At 39.8% G+C, this 21823-nt stretch overlaps 1 protein-coding gene and 1 long non-coding RNA gene across 5 annotated transcripts in view; one reads left to right on the top strand and one right to left on the bottom strand.

Annotated features, from left to right (window-relative positions):
* LOC135500238 (DNA mismatch repair protein Mlh1-like) overlaps positions 1-20635 on the bottom strand; it is a 65592-nt gene extending 44957 nt beyond the window's left edge. Inside the window, exons 1-7 of one of the 4 annotated variants that reach the window (XM_064791547.1) lie at positions 20563-20635; positions 19520-19651; positions 18778-18868; positions 18333-18505; positions 18072-18144; positions 17640-17731; positions 17356-17487 (exon numbers count right to left, since the gene is read on the bottom strand). In XM_064791547.1, coding sequence (XP_064647617.1) covers positions 17356-17487; positions 17640-17731; positions 18072-18144; positions 18333-18505; positions 18778-18868; positions 19520-19651; positions 20563-20606 — 737 coding nt within the window. In that variant the 5' untranslated portion in view covers positions 20607-20635. Of the gene's footprint in view, positions 1-17355; positions 17488-17639; positions 17732-18071; positions 18145-18332; positions 18506-18777; positions 18869-19519; positions 19652-20507 lie in introns of all 4 variants that reach the window. The other 3 variants (XM_064791548.1, XM_064791549.1, XM_064791550.1) reach the window with 3 other exon arrangements.
* Positions 1171-11801, top strand: LOC135500240 (uncharacterized). Its single transcript, XR_010449405.1, has 3 exons — positions 1171-1858; positions 8873-8925; positions 11035-11801. It is a non-coding gene; the product is annotated as an uncharacterized LOC135500240 (long non-coding RNA).
* Positions 20636-21823: the final 1188 nt, after the last annotated feature.

The following is a 21823-nucleotide window of genomic DNA, read 5'->3' on the forward strand; positions in this document are numbered from 1 at the left end:
GAAAGTCAGGTTCGGGTGAAAGTGATTGCATTTGTTGTCAGATACTCGGACAAGCCGTTCATTAAACTCATCGTTGAACCAACGAACCCAATCAAGCCGAGTACCAAGCGCCTAGCAACCACTAATATCCAATTGGAGGACGACTTTATTCACCCATTTGCGCGACAGAGTGGCAGACACACTGGACAGGACTTTGTCGAAGGGTGAGTGAATGTTTTGTCAGAGGAAACTCCGTACGAGTCCTTTTTATACCCAAACCATCAAGCTTTCAAACCCCACTGGAGTTCAACGGAGAGTGAGTGAATCCGTGGTCAGAAAGAAAGTTTGCAGAAGTTCTTTATAAACACAACCCATCAGTTTCAAACCAAGCAGCCATCAAATCACTGTCGAAACAACAAACCAACATCGGCAAGTCATGATTACCTTCTTAACCAGCAGAGTACCGCACACCTAGCAACCACTGATATCCAATCGGCAGACGACTTCATTCACCCATCAGCTCGCATGAGTGGCAGACGCACTGGACAGAAGTTTATGCGATAGTCAGCGGCTGGCAAGGAAACTTTGAAGGAAGGAGATTTATTGATTTCATTTCTCCAAACATAAACGTGTTTTGTGTTTGTTTTTAGAATGGATTTTCTCTATTCGATTACCACCAACAAGCAAGAGGCAAGAATACGAAAAAAATTCTCAATTCGAATGAAGTTCAGTGGTTGACAGAGAAAACATTGTGTTGATCTTTAAGACGTAAACGTGAAGTGGAAGTATTTTTCAAAAGAAACAAACCAAACATTGTTTCTTTTCGAAAACTTCAGTCGGATATTCTTAAAATCGATTAGGATTGCATCGAGGAAGCAGGAATGATTGCATCCAGGGAGCAGGGATGCCCAATTTCTTTAAGGGGAAGGTGAGCTCAACAGAAATCTTTAATTTCCTTTTTTAATCACTGATTTCCTGCGCAGCGATTAACTCTGCGTCTGCATTTAATACAAACTTCTCCAAAAAAGGCAGGATACCCATTATCATGTCCCTTTCTCATTCCAAACTTAGCTGGATAGAAAGAGTAGCTTTCACAGCGCAGGCAGACAATCAATCTGCTACACAGGAACACTGAGTGAGGACTTTCTCAATTCCTTTCACAGTTTCGAACTTAGTTAAAAAGAAATTCGCAAAGAGAAACCACACTGATTTCTTAATATCAAGCAATTAATTTTGTGTCCGGCAGGAAGGAATGGTTCAGACATAGAATTAACCTGTCGTTAGGGAAGTGAAAGTATATCGATTGGTTTCAATTGTGTGTTTTTCAATGTAACTTCGATTTGGAATCAACTTATCAGGAATAAAATGCTTTTTGGATAAGACTGGAAGGCATAACAGCAATCATCGCAACTTCTCGGTGACGCAAGTGCTTTTTAGAACAAATGTGCAAGGTTGTAATGTATCAGTGGCTTCAAGTGGTAATTGATGATGCTGACTTAATCCAATTTACTATGCTGTGCATGATTCATTAGTTTGTTAACATAATTTTGTAGTTTTTTCAAGAAGAGCCGGAGAGACATTTCCTATCATCACTGGAGTGCTGAGCAGTAAGCTTTCCAATGGGAGAAGGATTTAACCGCTAACTCAGGAAATTGTTTGAAGTGGGATTGCGGAATCTCATTTTGGGTATTATTTCGTGACAATGAATGTGCAGCTGGGAACTATCTGTATTGAGACCATTCCGTCTGGTTCTTCAAGAGGATTTCAATGAACAATCTGTATAGAATTGTTGACGAGAGAAGGGATTTGGGAACAGTACACGAAGATACCCTTGCGAACTTAGTAAACTGTATCGGATAGATTACTGCAGATAGCAGAGGTAGGTCTTGGCTCTTCTTTCTGAACTAGCTCGGCTTCTACCCCACTGGAACAAACACCTCTCTTATAAAATTATCATAAAATATCAGGCTTGCGCAAATAAAAGTGTTAACAGTTATTTCCTTTATCACATATTACAGCAGATGGTGCAAATTGTTAAAGGATTTTTGAGCTAATATGACAGATGCTTTTTATGCTGATTGCAACAGGACTAGCAGGTGTTAGATTTGCAGAAACACGTGGGAGCAATCTTTGGAAAAGTTGCAACGTAGACCTCCGGTAAAAAAATATTTGAGAGCTTTTTTTATCAATTTTTGCATCATTCACCTTTGATAAGGAAAGAAAGACCCTGTTTCATCAGTCTTGAACTGGATTGGTTTCCAACATGCAGTCCACCTGGAGCAGGAGGCTATACGATATCTAAATACCAATACAGTAATTTGGGTAGCTTGACATGGAGAAAAAATCATAGGAATGGTAAGCCTTAAATTTGCGAACATTCAGTACGTTTTGGAACTGTTCTAGTTGGCCAAACATTCCAAGAAGCTTGTTCTACTTCCATCGCTTATTCCAGGGTCAGTGGTACATACTGACTTTCTCTTAAATCATTGAAAGAATTTTTATGATCATTACCAACATGCAACCTACCTGTCATCCCTGTAGGTTTACAATACCTTTGTGACAAGCATAGACTGAGCTGCTTTTACAATTTATGACTTGCAATCATAAAGGTAAGCGTGTGGCCTACTTTTTTAGGAAACAGCGTATCATCGTGCTTTGAAAAAGATAACAAGAGCATGTACTGTAGCCAAGAGATCTGAACAGGTTTTTGCAAATGCAGGCAGACGTGTCTCAGATCAGACAACCAAGGACTACCCGGCACCTCGGTATTGATTTCTTAACTAATAAACAAGAATATCTTTTGGAAATCCTAGTTTCTTAACTCCAAAGTAATGTAGGGCAAGAAAGTCATTTGAGATATATCTAAACCACATACGTGAGCTCATTTACAAAAATTCCCTTCAGTTTTAATAGAATTTTAGATGGCCTTAAAACTAAGTTCATTCAATAAGTTTTGAGATCATCCTTGACAGAAGTCAAGACGTTGACCACACTTTTCGATCCAGCCTTAAACCCACTCATGCAGTCACTGGGAGAGCAGAATTTCTTTTGCAGCTTTACCGTATATGGCATTAGTAGCGTAAAACTATCATGTCACATGATGGTTCTACTTTTTCATCAATCACTAAAGGTGCATTAATGACTGCCTTTCCTAGTGTAAGATATCAAAGAAGATATATTAAACTCATTTCCCACTCAACATGTCTGCTAACATGTCGAGAAAGTTGTATGTAATGGGTTCAGGATCTGCACTTCAAGCTTTCTGGAAGGAAACGAGTGAATGGCCCGAAGCAACCCGAGATCCTTGAAGGATAAGGGGCCTTTACCTTCCTGGCTGCTATACATTTGCTTGAAATAGAATGTGTTAAAGGAGCAAAATATTGGAAAATTGCTAGTGGTGACTTCATCTAGCGTGATACAGGCTTAGGATAAGTCAGACCCAAAATATTGGAAAGTGCATCTGACAGGCACTTTGATCTGGAAGTATAACTTGGAGCAAGAGAGATCAATGATAATCTCACATCATATGCCCTTCATCTGGTTTGCCATCGTTTAATAGCTTAAAGGAAAACAAAGATCATGAGGCGGATTCCAGGAACAAAGACAAGTTATTATCATTCATCGACACTACTACAGGTTGCAGATATGGTAATCCGTCATATTTTTGTCGGCACTTTTTGATTTTTTCTCTCGAAGTTTCGGCACACCAAAAGGAGAGAAACGTTTTCTTGTTTACTGTAGGCGGGATACAGGTCAGGGTTTAAGCCAGTTACATTATATGGTAATTGTAGAATGCTGGAACCATGACACAGTGTACACTACATGGTTTCAATTATTTATGATTGCGGCAGATGTCAATTTGAATAAGTACTTACCAAAAAATCACCTATTGATCGAAAAGCAAATGAGGAGCTAGGTTACAGAGCTCACGCACTACCAACTCAAAATGTCAAATTCTCATTGTCATTTATTTGTCTAATGTTACATTTTATCTTTGGACAGCGAATTGATCTTGCAAAAACCTACCACAAAGAGCCAGATAACTCTTAACTGCACATGAAAAATTACTTGCCAAGTACTTTCAAGTGTTTCAGTGCTCCTGTTGAGCAATAAGTCAATTGTTCCCCCAGATGACGCTGGCTCATCAAATGGCAATCATGAGCCCCCACCCCAATGGTGGAAGGAAATCAGACTAATCAGGACCTGGATCACCATGATTTCATCCAATTTTCTCCAATAATCGTCATTACGCTAATGCAAATTTAATCATACAGGCTTTGATGTTCACCTGGCTAAAGGTTGTCGGGAAAATTGAGATTCTGGAAAGAATACTGTATGTCGTCAAAATTCCGTTTATTTGGGCGAATATTTTGTGAAACCAAGTACTTCGGTCGGAGTCTGTCCATGGTGATGTACAAAATGTTTTTCGCTTGTAACATTGAGGATTGTTTTAACAATATAATGACGTAATTAGAGTGGGCAAAAAGTGACTTGTACGGCTTGGTCCAGACTTGATGATGCGTAGTGGAAGAGTTTAAGAGTAAACAGATAGGAATGGAGAAACCAAAGCACTTTCATGTACAATATACCTTTCTTAAATGCCTTTCAAAGAGTATCTTAACCACCCGGTTTTCTACAGTAATTATAACTTCCTACTGTACAGTCAAAGATAGTATAACACTTTGAAAGTCATCATGTTCAAAGAGATCAGTTTAGATTAAATTCACTCAAGGCTGAGCCCCCAAGCTTAATTATACATTACAATCTTAAATAATTAAATTTTGGTGTCTCACATTAGTGGATGCTCTCTCATTATCAGGTTTTCAAACGAGGGTGGGTTCTTTAAAGAAATATATCGAACAAGATTGACAGCCTCTTGTGCAGAGACGCTGATACACCTAATTTTCATGTGCATATTAATTCTTGTGATAACAAGATTTGGGTAAATGAAATGATGTGAATGAGAAAATCTCTTCGAAAATATTGCAAAGTTAAAGCCAGCCCAAAGCCACAATATCAGAAACCCTATTCACAAATATTTCACAGCTAACAGTGTAATATAAGTGGTACAATGCAAATGTTGAGGTATCGTGTATACTCTGGTTTGCTGACGGAGACAAGGAATACTGCGTCTCATGTTGCTTCACACCTGAGTTGAGTACGAACAGCATGTCGAATATAAAAATAACAACATTTTACGAAACCAGACAAAGTCTTATCACTCCCAAAGAAAAACGAGCAACACCTTCAAAGACCAACTTCTGGTAAGTTTACGTACCCTTGAAAGCATTGTCATGAAGCACATTCTCAAGATACTCAAGAAATTTAGCAAAGATCTCAACGAAAAGTCGCAGTGAAAGGATTAAACAAGATTAAAAGGAAGAGAGTTCCTTTAGAAACAGACTCTGCCTGCACGTATTGTATTACAACAATTTCTCACAATGATTTTTGGAAAATTTAACAAGATCGTACAGAAAAGAAGCCGTAGCTTGAGTGAAAAGAACTGAGGAAATAAAGGCAATTCAAAAACCAACTCCCGTACCGTTGCCCTAGAGGACTGGTGTCACTCGAGCAGTTTCCTGTATCAGAAACATTCTTCAGCCTTTGTTTGGTCATGCAAATAACCCGATAGCACATTTGGTGGTGGGGGGGGGTGAGGGGGAATCACTATCAAAGTTGCCAGCCGCAAGATGAGAGGGTAATTTATTACTACTTGGACCAAATAATGGCTGTTGTCGAGAATAGTTTTTCTGCAGCATTGGCCAAAGCAAGAAGACGCCGTGTGGAATTGATCTTTTACTAGTCTTTTGCCCTGCCTTAAGTAAAATCTTGCCACATACAAAAATATTTTGCAAGATACAAAAAAAAAACTTGACAGGGCTGCGAAGAAAAATCTGTAGCTTGACTAACGAGTCTTTGATGTCCCTTTACAGCAGCTTTATGATCAGCGCAGAAAAAACCAAAGCACGCCTTATGTGTTTCCTAATTGGGAAGGTCCTTTGTTTTTTCAATGACAGCACTTCCTTAGTGAAATGACAGGGGTGGTTATGGAAATAGATTATGCAATACCATGTCATTGGCAGAGGTACAAGGAGATTCTTCCATTCTACTGTTCTAAATTATACAACATCAGGTTACGTCTCATGGCGGGGTGATATTCTTTTTCAACAAAGTACCGGGCGAGGCTCTTACTAGCATCCACAGAGGAATACAAGTTAAATACACAAGTCTCCATTGACTATGTTCAAAATGAACATGCATGAAGAATTTCTCTTCGTGCTCAGTTGCCTTATGACTTACCAAGCTTTGAAACTGACAACTCTGACATCGATATAGGAAAGAATCCACCATCAACAGAGTCAAGTTGCAACAAAGCTCGGAACGACTCTATGAGGTAAATGCAAGATATGGTTTATGGAATCTTTTGTCAATGCAGTTTCTGAATATTCTTAGCGGAGTTCTATCATATCCGCTTCCCCTATACTATTGTCCTCTTGTGGCAATTCTTACCGCAGCCTTATCGTAGCCTATTGTTGCCATATCCCGGATTCTGCTTTTGTGCAGAAATTTGATTGTGTCGAGAAAAGGTAGCAATTCGAACCTTTTTGTTTGCGAAAGCACAAGGGAGGGTGTTGAGACAGAAGACAGTAGGAGTTGTAAGTTACTGCTATCTCAGCCCACAAGTTGAAGAGTGATAATGAATTGGCTACTTGGGTATCAATATCAGTGCTATTGCGGTTACCAATGCTGTTCAAACTAGAATGAACTTGAAACCTTATATTTGTGGAGGCACAAGGATGGTCGTGGTGATAAAAGACAGTCGTGCAACCAGTAACGACAAAGTGGCATTTCATCTTTGTCCCACCACTGAGATTCAGTTCAAATAGGTCGCTTGAAATGACATTAAAACCTAACCAACATAGCTTCTGATTATAGTTTCCCTTTAAGATATGATCTTGCCTGTGACACCAAAAAACACCACTTCCACCTAACTGAGTGAATCATTAAACTCCATCTTTAGACAATCTACCAGCGGGAAAATCAATCATGACAAGATGTCACCTCCCCGAGTTTTAAGCTCCATAGCTGAGACACTTCTTAGTCATTCGATCCAACATAATCAGTAAAAGCCAGCCAAAAATTAAACCGTTTCTTTTGAATGGATCCGCTCAAAGTGCAGCATCCCCAAGAGGAGAAAGGGAAAAGTTAAAAGAAAGTTGCCATTACACCTTATTTCCTTGATGCTTTTATCAGACACAGCTTCGACAGTTCCTTATCAAATCATCGAAGAAGCGTGCACGTTTTCTGACATTATGACCGAACAGCAGGATGAGGGAGATCAAGTTGCGCAAATTATGTTCGTAAGTCTTTGAAATGCTACATGTGGTGTAAGGCGATATTAACTCGATATTCCTGATGAAAGAATACGCTGTGTTTCCAACCCTGGTTCCAGCTCTCACTCACGAGCTAGACCAAAACAAGGTCTTTTTGTTTTGAAATTAGAGAAAAATAAAGATAAAGGCCAAAATCAGACTAAAAACAGGAGATATTTGAACATTTTGAATAACAAAAAATCAAAAAATGTTTTCGAAGCATTCATTATTTCCGACTTGTGCAACAATGTCAATCCGATTTCTTCAAAAGTCATGATATTTTGTGTAGATATGTCATCTTTTGGAAATGGAATCTACGTCTCTCGGTAATCTGGTATTTTCTCCAAAAGGCATTTGATATAAACCTCACAAACAAGTCATAGTGTGAGCTGCATTAGTTAAATAAAGCCTCATTGTTCTAGCTTTAAGCTCAAGTCAGAGATATTCGCTTTCAGAAGAAGTAGAATAGATTACAGTAAAATAACAGCGGTTATACACGTCAGCAGGAATGTTTCTCACAATAGCCTCTTCTTTTGCTGGCGTCAGCAATCTTAAGAAAACAGCATCATGCACTTCTTATGTTGCTAGAAGGTTTTCGAGATGATTTACATCATTGTTACATAACCTTTCTTCACCACCGATTTGCCAGGGGAGGTTTTCCTAGACATATCGATGTATTTGAAAGATAATGTCACATATTTGCACTTTTGTTGCAAGAATGTGACTGGAAACATCAGATGTGAACTCTTAAAAGGTTATATTTGTAAGAGATTATCAGCTAGGCTGGAACTCCAGAGAGGTGATCTTCAGGTGGCCCACCAGAATGTGGACCCTGGCATTAAGCAGTTCCATTTCCCAGACTCATAAACATATAACATTTGCCAGTTTTCTTTGCGATGGAATAAATAGATATTCCAAACAAGCAAGAGTCACAATGTCTCTCCAATTAGTCCAAAGCTAATGAAAAAGGAAGTGACTATTTGGCAAGCCCGGTGTAACATCTGTGGTTGTTACCCATGTGTCAGTGTTTCCAAACAATAGGCAGCTAGAGAAACCATGACTTTTCAATAGGGGGAAACACAGAAAAACTTGTCAATCTATCTTTTAGCGTTCCCAAACAATGAGGGGAAACACTCAAAAATAGAAACACTCAAAAACATTACACCGGCTTACCAAACAGCGACTTTTTCTTGTCCTGAATGGAGAACCGAACTCATAAATATCAAAGTAAAGTCTCAAGCTCGCCAAACAGGGTAGATTGTTTACCTGTTTGGCAAGCCCGGCTGGCCGGACAGGGTGGCTTTTTAGTGCTGTTTGGCAAGCGGCTCTCCAAACAGGACAATAAAAAATGCCTGTTCGGCGAGCGGCTTGCCAAATAGACCCGGCCAATAAAAAAACTGACACAATTGAATGACTGCCTTCACCGGTCAGGTCTTCAGATTTCCGTAATTCACACCACAATATCAACATCAAGAGAAACATATTTTTACTACACACCAAATTCTATCTTATCGTTCCAGATACCACCAGGTGGGTTCCACACAGAAAGAGAGATTGGAAAAATAGGAATGAGGTAAGGATGCTGTTAAAGCAGATAGTGTCAAACTTGATGTGTCCTGCAGATTTGACGATATGAACCGTGTGTGAAATAGAGCAACATGTTTATTTCACATAAGCTTCAGATCCTATGATGTTGAATTCGTTGAGATTTTTTTGTGAGATGAGAAGACACAGTGGTCAGTCGGAGACTGTTCCACATGATGTCATATGATCAAACAGCTTGGTTGAAATAAGGCTTCGATCATCATAGACTGCGCTAATATCAAATCTGTGTATTTGATAGAGTGATTCGAGTCAAATCAAGGATGAAAAAATGTCTGAGTCTTAATATTTTTTTCACTTTTTTCTTTCGGCTCAAAATGAAAAAACATCATCAGCTCCAAAAATATTTTGGCTTTGAGAATTTTTCAGAATTTTTAACTTATGAAAAATTTCTAACTTTGAGGTATTCAGATGTTTAATGCACAAGGGGTGGCCTCGGGATACATGACTGATGAATTGCTCCGTTAAATTTATCATCAGTTTAACAGTTCAACGGAAACTCGAAAGATCTCTTTTGTATCATCACATTTCAAATGGTTCATACACATCAAATACCATTTCTTTACAAGGTTTATAACCTTAAACTCCAAGCAGCTTATTCGGTTAGGTCTCGGTGACTGATTTTTTTCAAGAAATGATGTATTGAAATTATCCCCTTGAAATATAAGCAATCCTTTGTTTTAACTCACGCTTAGCCGGGAGTGTTACATTGAGATATTCATCGACATCAACAGTATTCAGCGAACTAAGATGTTCGGTGATTCATTCCGTAATCACTTTCAAAACATTTTTTGGATCAAGAAGTTTTAAACAGTGCAGATTTCAGTGTCCTATATCCCACAAGTTTAGACTGACAGATTCTTCCAAAGGACGGCAGATCAATCATTATACTTTTGAAACGAAATTCTAAAGTTTAGCTATAGCAACTGATATACCGAAAATTAGAGTAAACCCTCACTAGATTTAGTATTAGCGTACATTAAACACATAAATCAAGCAATATTCATCCATGTAATTAAGTAATGCCTTCTAAACTTTCAAAGCAATATCACCACTGAGATTGAAGAGATATTATGATTGATAGAATTGGAGTAGATCACTTTTCCTTCATCTTCAAGGGCAGATGAATGAACCTTTAATATCCTTATCTGATTCGTACTTCCTCTTTGAAAAATGGGCCCGTCATTAATTTAATGATGGAATCCGTTCAAAAGATTTTGATGGGCCAATAAAGAATTTATATCACAATTGGAAAACTTCCTTTTTTTACAGAATTTGGACGATTGTTACTCTGATGGGTTATAGGTTGATGCTAACGTGCATTTCGTTTGGACCCGCCATCATAGATAGATGACCCATCATCACAGAATCTAAGATGACCCATCATCACAGAATCTATGATGGGTCAATTGTATAATGTGGATGTTATTAATCATCAGAGAATCTACAATGGTCCAATCGATCAATCTTTGACGGAATATTTTGTCTGTGTATACATATAGGAAAAGATCAGATGATAAATGTCCTCATATTATCTAGTCTTAGACACGAGATGATGGTAATCTTATCAAAAGGCACCGCAACAGCATTCATGATACGGGATGAAAGAAAACAATTTAGAACAACCACGCAAATGCTGCAATTGTCCAGAAATAATCCACAATAAAAGCGAGCCATCTTGTTTGACATTTACATTTGCATGCAATGATACTAATCCGGTTATTGCACGAGATTTTTCAATGACCATGCACACCATGTTGTTGATTAATGGTAGGTATAGTTATGAAAAAGGGGTCGCAGACATGAGACGTACAATGCGTATTGTCGCCAACGACGCATGAGAATCTGTAAGATTACCAAAGATCTAACATATTTTTTTAATTTTACCTATGGATCAAGCTATGGTGAACAGGAACGACTGAAGCTGATTGACCTATGATTTGGATGAAATGAAATATACCTATATTGACCTACAAGTGGTCCATCAAGAACCTTTGCCAGACAATTACAAGTTACTGTCGCAAATCAATCTATTTAGAGTAATACTTTAGAAATTAATAGTATCACTCTTTTTTTGCAGGATGGTCAATAGCCAAATTTACTGCGGCCAATGAGTTTTCCAGATTTAGGAGCAATTCCAACAGATCCTCGCGTTGTGAGTGAAATGAACTGGATATCGAATGATATGAATACTGAGGAATAGTCATATCAGCTTGAAGATTAGTTTTTGTGTTGGTAGCAAGCATAAACAACCTCCAGACACCGAATTTGCCCCAGAATGGATTAACAGTTGTTTTAGTAGAATCAACGACGAACTGCTAAGGTCCTACTGAAATTCAGGGAATACTTCTGGACACAATGCACTCGGTACTTCAATTGGGCACTAACTCAATATATGACAATTCGGAGTAATTTACGGGGAGATTCTAGCGAACACAAAAAAATGGGAGAAATAATGTATCAAGCAGCAGAACTGGAGGTGAAAATGTTTCCAAATGGGACAATAATCAACATGACACGAAAGAGTAATATTACACTCTTTGAAGATGTGCCAGATTCAGAGCCGGACTTTTTTGCTCATCCTATCATGGTCATACGGCTTGTGCTCTGTACACTGTCCATTCTCCTGAATTCACTTTCTTTATTTGTGGTGGCCAATATCAACGGGACGTACACGACGCATCTCCGCCTTATTATGAGTTTGTGCATATCGGACACATTAGTTAGCATTGGGACTCTCGCCAATATGATCATGGAGTCTCACTTCTACAACGTGTGTTTCGAACGTGTCCTTAATGCCACCAGCAGTACTGCCTTCGTAGTTTCCTTACTGAATCTTATGTGTATGGCGTTAGATCACTACCTAGCGATAGTGCGTCCAATTCACTACCCGATCCAAATGACCAGCCGACGCGCAATTTGCATAATAATTATATTATGGATAATATCATTCGTGGTGGGATTTTCTGAATTTTTCGTTGGTGCACCGTATTATAAGGAATACCAAGACAAGAAAACTTTTTGCGAATTCATACACTCAAATAAATTCCCGTACACGCCCGACTATGTTATTCTGGTTATCATCATAGTGTGTTTCGTGCTTATGACGTTCATATACAGCAGGATCCTTCTCGAGATACAGAGACACAGAGAACGCGCCACAAATAACCCAGATCTACGGCGGAACCGTAAAGCACTAATCACAACCATAATCATCTTAGGTACTTTCACTTTGTGCTGGGTACCCCTTTGCCTTTTCAACATATCCGCCATCATCCAAATTAAACTAAACTTCCAAGCTTTTGCGGCAAACATTCACATATACGATGCAGGCACGGAATACTTGATGAACCTTATGTTACTGAACGCTGTTCTGGACCCGATTATTTACGCAGTGCGGATGCGTGAGGTGCAAAGATCATACAACCGCCTGTCGAAAAAGTGCTGCTGGATATGTGTGAAAGACCAACCAATGAGAAGCGAAGTACATACAGCTGTGAGTCTCCTCGATGGTCATTCCCGCTCCACTTACAGATTCTCAGATTCGACTCGCCGATCCAACAACTATAGCGAGTCCATCCTTTGAAAGCAAACTTCACTTGGCAGTTGCGAATAAAACTGATGTGGTATTCTGGTATCAACAAGTCGGCAACTGAGGCAGAATAATCCGTTGATGGAAACTGAGAAAAGTTAACAGTAGTTCCGGACATCAAGCCATACAAACTGCCCGGTGAAGATTGCTTTGAAGGAACAAACCAACGGCAGGTTTTAAAGTAAGGCGCACAAGGCAATGTCTATCCAGAGGTGCAGTGCTCCCCATATTTGAAAAAAACTGCTGGAATTGACCATGAATTTTGGTAAATTGACCCTGAAAAGCACAATAGGGGCCCCCTCTTTCTCTGTCTCTTGGATCCACACCTAGAAGGCGACCAAATTGAAAGTGATTTTCAATACTGTACACCATCACTTTCCATGCTCGTGCATACTTTACAGTTTACAGTAGCTGATGTCAAGCAGTCAGTTTGTCGATGTCCTAATCTTGACGATTTGACACATCCACAAAATACTGACAAGTTGACCAGATTTACTCTTGGTCCCACAGTTGCTCTTGTGTGCCCCTAACTTATAATGCCTGTTCTTGCCGGCATTGGCAAACAGCCTTTGCATCAGATTTTGTTAGCCCAACGCCCACATGCTAAGCTTGCCAAAGGTCTCAAAACACCTCATGGAATAAGTGACAAATTTCTTGAGAAACTATCTCAGAAACATGTGTAGTTCTGGCACGATATCTGATTGATATTGAAGTGATGTTTTAAGAAACAATGGTAAGGCTTAAAGTCGATAGTAAAATGTGGTAGTGCCGTTCAATTTGTTAGATGTCTGAGGAAATGTTTGTGATTTCTGTTGTTGATAAGGCAAACAAGTCATTCTGTGCTGATGTATTCAACTGAAAATGATACAATTTAACCACCTTAATTCAAAACTAAACCCCTGGATGATAGAATCAGTGTTATCAATATTACTTTGTGAATGATATCTTAAAATGTGCGAGGCAAGAAAACTTGTTATTTATAATCTGCCGAGAATTACAAAATTTCTGTTTTTGCCTCTCACTTGTCTGATTATGTTTTTTTCAGTACGATACGGTGTTAAAGCTAACACACTGGCAAAAAGTGGACCCCTGAATGAAATCTCTGTTCGTAGGTACGTCCATCTATCCCAATCAGATCTATGACAATTTGCAGCTTGATTGTCAAGGTCAGCATCCACTACTAACCAACCCATACCTCCTGTCTGAAATATTTACCCTGAATGTCAGGGTGCTTCCTTTATATCCGTATGATTTGCATTAACAAATTTCTGTCTTGAAAAAGAGCTGACAACTGTGCCCACACCCTGCCTTCAGTACTCCGTTAACATGAAAACCCAACACTCGATACACCTGAACACTTGTTTATGGAATGGGGCAAACAAACAGACATGATCATCATCATCATCATCAAAAGCATCATTATCATCAGCTTCGCCATAATCATCATCATTGTTATCATCACCCTCATCATCATATTCATCACCACGATCTATGAACATAGGAATCATAGTTTCACTTTGATCCATCAGATTTATGGATCTTGGAACACATGAACCATCCAATTCTTTTTACAGCAGACCAGTGCCCAATGTTCAAAGCCTGGTTAGAACATAGTGACTGACAGACTGTTATTAAACTAAGTAGTACCCATGATGGAGCCCTCGAGGTTCCGCTTACTTAGTGGTGGCACAGCGGCAGCTAAGCCTTATGGAGCAAACCTAGCAGCACGCTAACAGAACAGTGGTTTAGCGGCCGCCAACCAATCATTAGCAGATATCGGAGCTTTGAACAACCGGGCCAAATTGTTCTACATGCACCATCCATAACCATTTGACATTCACTTCATCTTCATACGTTTTATGATTTCGTCATCGAGTCAATCTCATCAACGACAAGCCAGGCATCTTCATTATCAATGTCAGAAATGTCATCATCATTACATGGTACATCCATACAACACACACACTTCAAGTTGACCAACTCTCAAATAGGTTCATTCTGTACGGATTCAAATTTCGTCACATTTATACATGCACATCACCAGAGTTGCGATCATTTCACTCCGTATAAAGTCTAAAGGCTTAACTAAAAGTGATGACGCTGGATCAACTTAAGGCCAGCGTTAGTGGCTTCATTTGTCTTGACCAACCGGTCCAGGTATTTGAAAATATCAATGCTTCAGTTCTGCTTTTAATCTTTTGCCCTGTAGTCGATGGCTGGATTCATTATAATTCAAAGCATGATAATGATCAACACATTCTGTCAAATACACCTTTGGCTAATTCATCCGCCTCAGCAGTCTTGACAACACCTTGAGAATTGAAAATGTATTTCACTTTGATGTTCATCCCACATCAGCAACGTGAAAGGGAAGGTAACTGGTTTAAGATCTCATTCGTGGAGAATAAAGAAGAAACCATGCGTTTCGAAAGCTTGGTAGTCGCCACTGCAGGGTGATTGGATTAAGACAAAGATGTTTCATATTTCACAGAGTCATTTCCTGTCGCGAACAACTTTCCAAAGGCAAGCCAGGTACATACTGCTTTACAACATCGAATGCAACATGTATGAAAATGAGATTGGGAATAACATAAGCTTTGACACTGAAAGTCAAGAGTCATATTCTCTCGCAGCCATGCAATCATCAGAACGAATTTTTCTCTGGGTGTTTCAAGAACTAGTGAGGTGCATCATTATTGAAAGCTAGATATACCTATTGGCAAACAGTTCAAGTTACCATTCACTCTTCAGGCCCTAACCCTGGACTTCTAGACTAAACATAAACATATCTTTAAGAGAGCACACATAGAAGTTATCCGGAACAAAAACAGATGTCCTCAAAAGAACAGCATATCTTACTTTTACAGCAGACTTGAAGTTAAAGATATGAAAATATAGATAGCTAATGGCTGTCTAATCTACTGCCCCGAGGCAGATACAGGTATCGAAGTACCTTTTTCCCAGTATCCAAACCACACCCAGACTCTATAAAGATAGCAGCCATCGCACCTATGAACAGGGTTGTATTTTGTTGCCAGCTTTTGTGAGAAGTTGTTGCTCTATCTGTTGTCGATATGACTTTGTCAAATTTATCTGGCGTCATGTTTTACATTGTATATCCATCCAATGACATACTGGTAAAGAAGTTTTTGTCACCTTTCTAATTGGGTTATGGCAAATATTCAAAAGACACGAACCAAATTCGGATAACCAGACAAAGTAAATGCGTCATTCTCTTAAACTTCACAGAGAGAAATAGTTGTTCGTGCTATTATCCAGCGTGAAAATCTCTGAAAAAAACAGAATCCTTTCCTTTCTTGTTTTAACAAATGCCTATTTTGATCCATCTCACAACCATTGTGACTCTTTTTATGTTGTGCATGTCTTATGTTGTCACACTAACTTTTCACCAAACAACGCTTTAGCGGAGTTATCATTTCACCAAAAACCTTGGTGATCTCAGTTTTGGCCTACACAGTAACTCCATCCTCACTGTGTTTGGTGTGCCAACCTACCAATACCTCCAGTTGGGTATCAATTCCTTAAACCTATTATTCATTTCCCCCAAAAGCAACCATCTTCATTTCATCACATCAGTTCACCATCTGCGTCAATTATTCAAGTGTTTTTTTTTAAATTTCTCAGAACTGACAACCCTTTCACATCCCCTAGTGAAAATTGTACAGCTTACAGTACAACATTTGATTTCATTTAATGCTTCACTCTCGCATCATCATAATACTCATTGCATTCAGCATCTGGCATGCCCTGAGATTCTCATGCTCATATCATGAAAAGTCAGGAGCTCAGGCCTTGGAATTCTAAGGCTCAGACCTTGGGATTTTAAGGTTCAGGCCTTGGAATTCTAAGGCTCAAACCTTGGGATTTTAAGGTTCAGGCTTTGGAATTCTAAGGCTCAGGCTTTAGGAATCGAAGGCTCAGGCTTTGGGATTCTAAGGCTTAAGTTTTGGGATTCTAAGGCTCAGGCCTTGGGATTCTCCTCCCCATCACATCAAGACAGAGAAAACTCTGAAGAATAGAAGCTGGGCAAATTGTTATTGGAAAAGGCCAAGGCTCAATCGATAAGCAACTTCTTTCTGTTTTATACAAGGTGTCAGGATCAGTAACAAGGAGACAGCAAGTTGCAAAGAGAGACTTAGAATTTGATGTACTTGTATCTTTGCCAATGTTTTGATATAACTTCGTTTTGTGAAGGAATTTGTAGTTTGTAGACAGTGTAAATGAATTGTTGAAGACAAAGTCACAACCATGTCTCTCTATCATGTTGAAGAGACTATCTTAACCATTGTTTCTATACCATTGTTTGGAGTAGTGTATAAGATCTGTTACAAGTGAAGATCACAAAAATGTTTATTTTCAAAATCGTGTTAACATATCACTGTCATGTTGTAGTTAGTAGATGACAGTCAAAGTATTTAACAGAATATATCAATATAGGCCTGGCTGCCCAATTGGCAGGAACGTTTCCTTATGGTACGATTGTAAATAAGATTATGAGACGAAGCATAGAGGATAATGCTAGCATTTGTCTCCAATGCTGATTGAGCAACTGGGCCATGATTGTTATAATGAAATGATATAAAATATTGTGAAAATAAACTGTTGATTTTGAATAGAAATTTGCTTCAGTCTTTCCATTGCCTGATTCTTAGAGGGTAGGCCATTCAGTGGTGGTGCAGGAGAGTAGAAATGCAGTTATACACAATGCCATAGGGCAGCTATCATCCATGCAAATTTGCTAAGTTTACAGTATCTACAATGACCGAGATCAAGAAAGAAATGGCTAACCTTGCAACAGATGCTCCGAAGATGGTGCGGATGTTGTCCAAGATTGATGCGTTGGGAGGAGTGCGCACATCAGCAGTGCTCTCCCCATGTTTCTTTAGAGTGAATCCTACACCTGCGTTGTGAACAGCATACCTGGGGATAAAACAAAAATATGAGGTTATCACCACCTCGATGAGATACATGTGCATTCAGAGACAGAGACCAGATACGATTGCTGAGACAAACTTGAAACGACAACTGATACAAAGCTCGAGAAGTCATGGAATGAAAATGTTCTTGCTCACCTGCTGACGACTTCAGTTACTTTGGCATGCTCTTCTGAAGGACTTTTCAATGCTTTCTTCCTCGTTGGAATATTATAGAAAAGATCCTCCACCTGAAATCAGAATAACTGGTTTAATCATAGCTATCGGACGAAGACAATTTGACATTCCAGTAACATCCCTTAGACATAGTTACAAATAAGGCAGATATGAACATGTCTTTTCTTGACAAGATGAGACATCTCCGTTCATCAAGAGTGTAGCCCTAGATGAACCAGTCCAGCTTTCTCACAAACACTATTCCTGCTTTGAGACGAGACTCACATTAAGATGGAGATTTTCATAACCTGCTTGCCATTGCCAGGACCGGCAGAATATACCACATCAATGTCTCAATAGTAACAGATTTGGTATCTTTACTCAATGATATTTTAAATGATCTCGAGTACTTACTGTAATTTGAGTACCAACATTGCCAGCACATGGCTTCACAGGGCCCTTCAGTTTACTGTCACTGTATGAACCCCTGTAACAGTAAAAGGAGACTGCTAACAGGATTATAGCAAGGAAAGCCCATGACAAGGTGATGCAATACATGAATATAACATTTCAAAATGCCCAATATGTTTATAGAGCTAATGTTACACTAGTTGACCACACATTTAACTTAGTGTAACTACTTTTGATGAAAGTTCACATTCCCAACTGACTTACTTATAAGCACACTTGGCATCTGTTGACCTTGTTGTTATGGTAACATGAGCAACATGGCTGATACTGGCCAAAGCCTCTCCACGGAATCCATATGTCGCAATTGAATTCAGATCTTCAAATTTCTGTAACTTGCTGGTGGTAAAACGCTCACAGACAATGTCCATGTCATCTTTCTGAAGTAAAAAAGTAACCTTATCTGCTCAGTATTAAAAGCAGTCTGACATTCCACATCATGTTAAAGCCAGAATGCATGCACAAGATTCATTCTTACGGCTTGCCAAGATTGGATTCACTGCAAGGGCCTCGGGAGCTTTCTACAGGATTGAACCATAGAAACTGAAAATACATCAAGAGATGAAAAATAGGAACCCACATCTGCCAACCCAAAAATCACCCAGTTTGTACTTCAAGTAGATTTGAGAGATGATGTGAACACTGTGACAACCTTAATTCCATGTCCATTATCCTGGATCTGCAAGAGCTTCAATCCACCTTGTTTCACTGTTACTTGTATACTGGTCGCTTTAGCATCAAGACTGAAACAAAGAGATGACACTGTCATATTGTATTTTTTACTGCATATTGTACAACCCATCGTAAATGTAAGGAATCTTCTCAATCCAAGCTTATTTCAATGATTTTGCTTCATACCTGAGTTTATAATTAAACAAGACATTAATGCAACTTATCACTTCCATTAGAAATTAGACCAATTGACTCTCATTGTAAATACTTGATTGAACATGAAATTAAACACAACACTTGCATTTTAAAGATACAGAACAACTACACTGATCACAATTTCTAAACCCACAGAAAGAAAGACATACCATTACTATAAATAATAGGTATTGTGCTACACATTCAAAGTCATTCTTATGGCCACAATTTCAAATAATGACCATGGATCAAGGACAAATAGCCAGACCTGATATCGTATGCCTGGTTAGCTGCAGCATCCTAGATGGACTTCCTGATATTACAAGCATCCCGGCCCTGTCAGATGACTTGATTAACTACCGGATTCATTCGCAGGACCCGAGCTCTCAAGATTTTCACTGCTTTAGCAACCCAGGTGGCATGACAATGTAGCAAATATTTCCAGCCCCCCTGATCACTTGCCGATATATTCAGCACCCCAATGAGATGGACTTTTTGATAGTGATACTTCAAAAAGAATACCACACCTATTTTCTATCATTTCTTTCAGAGCGTTGGCTGGACGCTGGATAACTTCACCAGCAGCTATCTTGTTGACCACCACCTCATCTAACCTCTGTATTGATCTGACCTCTGTCATTGTGGGCTCGAAGGTGAATCTGAAATGAGAAGATACAAATCAGATACAGCAATATCAATTACCAACCGAATGGACATTCAGTTCACTGTAGGCCCCTGCACTGGCTCATGTCTGATAAAACATGATGAACTGGGCCTGTATGCAGCCTAGGCCTACTCACTGAGTGCACTGTTGAAATGCCAATGGAATGAGGTGGAGTGGATGGGATAAGTGGTCCATGCAGCATGCAGAATGAAATTCCAACAAGATAGAAGTAAATATTAGGCCTAAAAATGTCTATGGGATGTTGATTATGGGAAGAAGATGATAGAAGAATGAAGTCTAGAGTGAGCCAATGCCGAGATGAGAATAGATGCCATCGTCATGCCCAGTCATCATTTGACATTTCATCTGATGGTGCAATCAGCATGTCATAGCCATACTGGCCATAGGCCTGTCAATCATCATCAATGATCATGATCATCTCATGCAACACAGTCCCATGATTCAGAGAGGTGAATTCATGTCAGACGTGGGCTGACTAACGACTAAGAGAATTATAACCCAAGCCTACGGTATGGCCATGGGGCTGCTGTTGCTGCAGCTGCATGCTGGGACTAGGCCTGTGCCTCTGAAATGTTAGTGGCCTACTATACTAATACACAAGACAATGACATCGGGCATTGAGCAATGTAACCTAACTGATAAATAGACTGTTAATCTCTACTATCGTCTATAGCCAGATCTATGTTGCGATTGCATGCCAGCATCATTCCATCAAGGCATCATCAAGGGGCGAAGGGCAAGGCCTAGCCTATTCTGAAAATTGCGGCCGAGAGCGGCAAATCCTATCATATTATTCCGTCAACATCACGTTTATCAAACTCTACTATTACCTCTGCTAACGAACAGATATTTCAACTATGACCTGAAAAAAGAAAAGTCACTAACAATGCATTAGATACTGAAAAAAACAGAGAAAACACATTTGACATTTTCAAGACACATGTTTCTCATGGCCGCGGCCATCTTTGAACCCAGACTTTAGCATATGCAATGTGTACAGAAAAATGTACAAGCGCCTGTTGAGGAGCCGAGGTTGTCACCCATTCTCCCAAGCTGACATGTCGTTCATAGATACACGTAATCTCTCTGCCAGTAATAGCTCCCATGTTGTGTCATGTAATAGGACTGAAAATGGCGGCGGCCACAGATTCGTACTCACTATGGGGATAAAATAACGAAAACGTATGTCGTTTGAAATAAAAGGTTTCAACTAAAATGTTAAACTATATCATAAACCACGTCACAAACTTTCGCGTAGTAGGAGGCCCCAAATGTCTTATATGATGAAATGGCCTAATCCAGGCCATTCACGGCAATGGCGGCCATTCAAGCAGAGGTGGAAAGGTGTTGCCATCGGATTGGATGTCGACCTCACCATTCCATACTTGCCGGGAGATCTCTCCCGGTCTGTCTTCGGCTCTTGTCTTCTACAACCAGCTACCACTGAGACCCATGACCTAATGTCGTAGGGGCACCATGGCAGCTGGCAGCAGTGATGCATGCCCAAGTAGGTCTGTTTTCGGCCTTCGGAATAAGTTGAGGTGTTGTGAGGCCGGTCCACTCTTTGATGTTAGTCCATCCACATTTCCTTGGTCTTCCTCCCTCCAGCGACAGTGCCTTGGAAGATTGTCTGTGCAAGCGAGTCGTGTCGGCATACATGTCCAAACCAGTTGAGCTTCCATCTATTTCTGGTGGCCAGGAGTGTCTCGTTCGTTCCACATCGTGGCCATTCCTTTGCTCTTGGGGGTGCTGACTTCCATACCATAGGCGCCACTGCTTCTTTTGACCCGGGTAGAGAGATCTTGGTGTTCTCCTGATCAAGTCACCTGCCATCAGGTCGATTTCGTCTGCAAAGCGCAGGTTGCTGAGTGGTCTGCCTCCAATGGCAAAGGCTCAAGTGTGGGCCAGCGGTGTACCATGGTTGTTGCATTTTTGGTGCATAATGTATCTCACTGCATGGAGGTATTATTAATAATACCTCCATGCTCACTGGTACCTCCGGACCCACCTCTGGCTCTGCCGGTGCCAGGCCGTTCAAGGCCGACCATGTGAATTGATTCCCACCTATTCAGTGTATTGCTGGTTGTCAGGGCAGGTGTCACATGCATGTGGTCTTCGGGTCATATCCAATATCAACATGGCTGTT

This window comes from Lineus longissimus, chromosome 16, assembly GCF_910592395.1.
Source record: "Lineus longissimus chromosome 16, tnLinLong1.2, whole genome shotgun sequence".
Taxonomy (NCBI): domain Eukaryota; kingdom Metazoa; phylum Nemertea; class Pilidiophora; order Heteronemertea; family Lineidae; genus Lineus; species Lineus longissimus.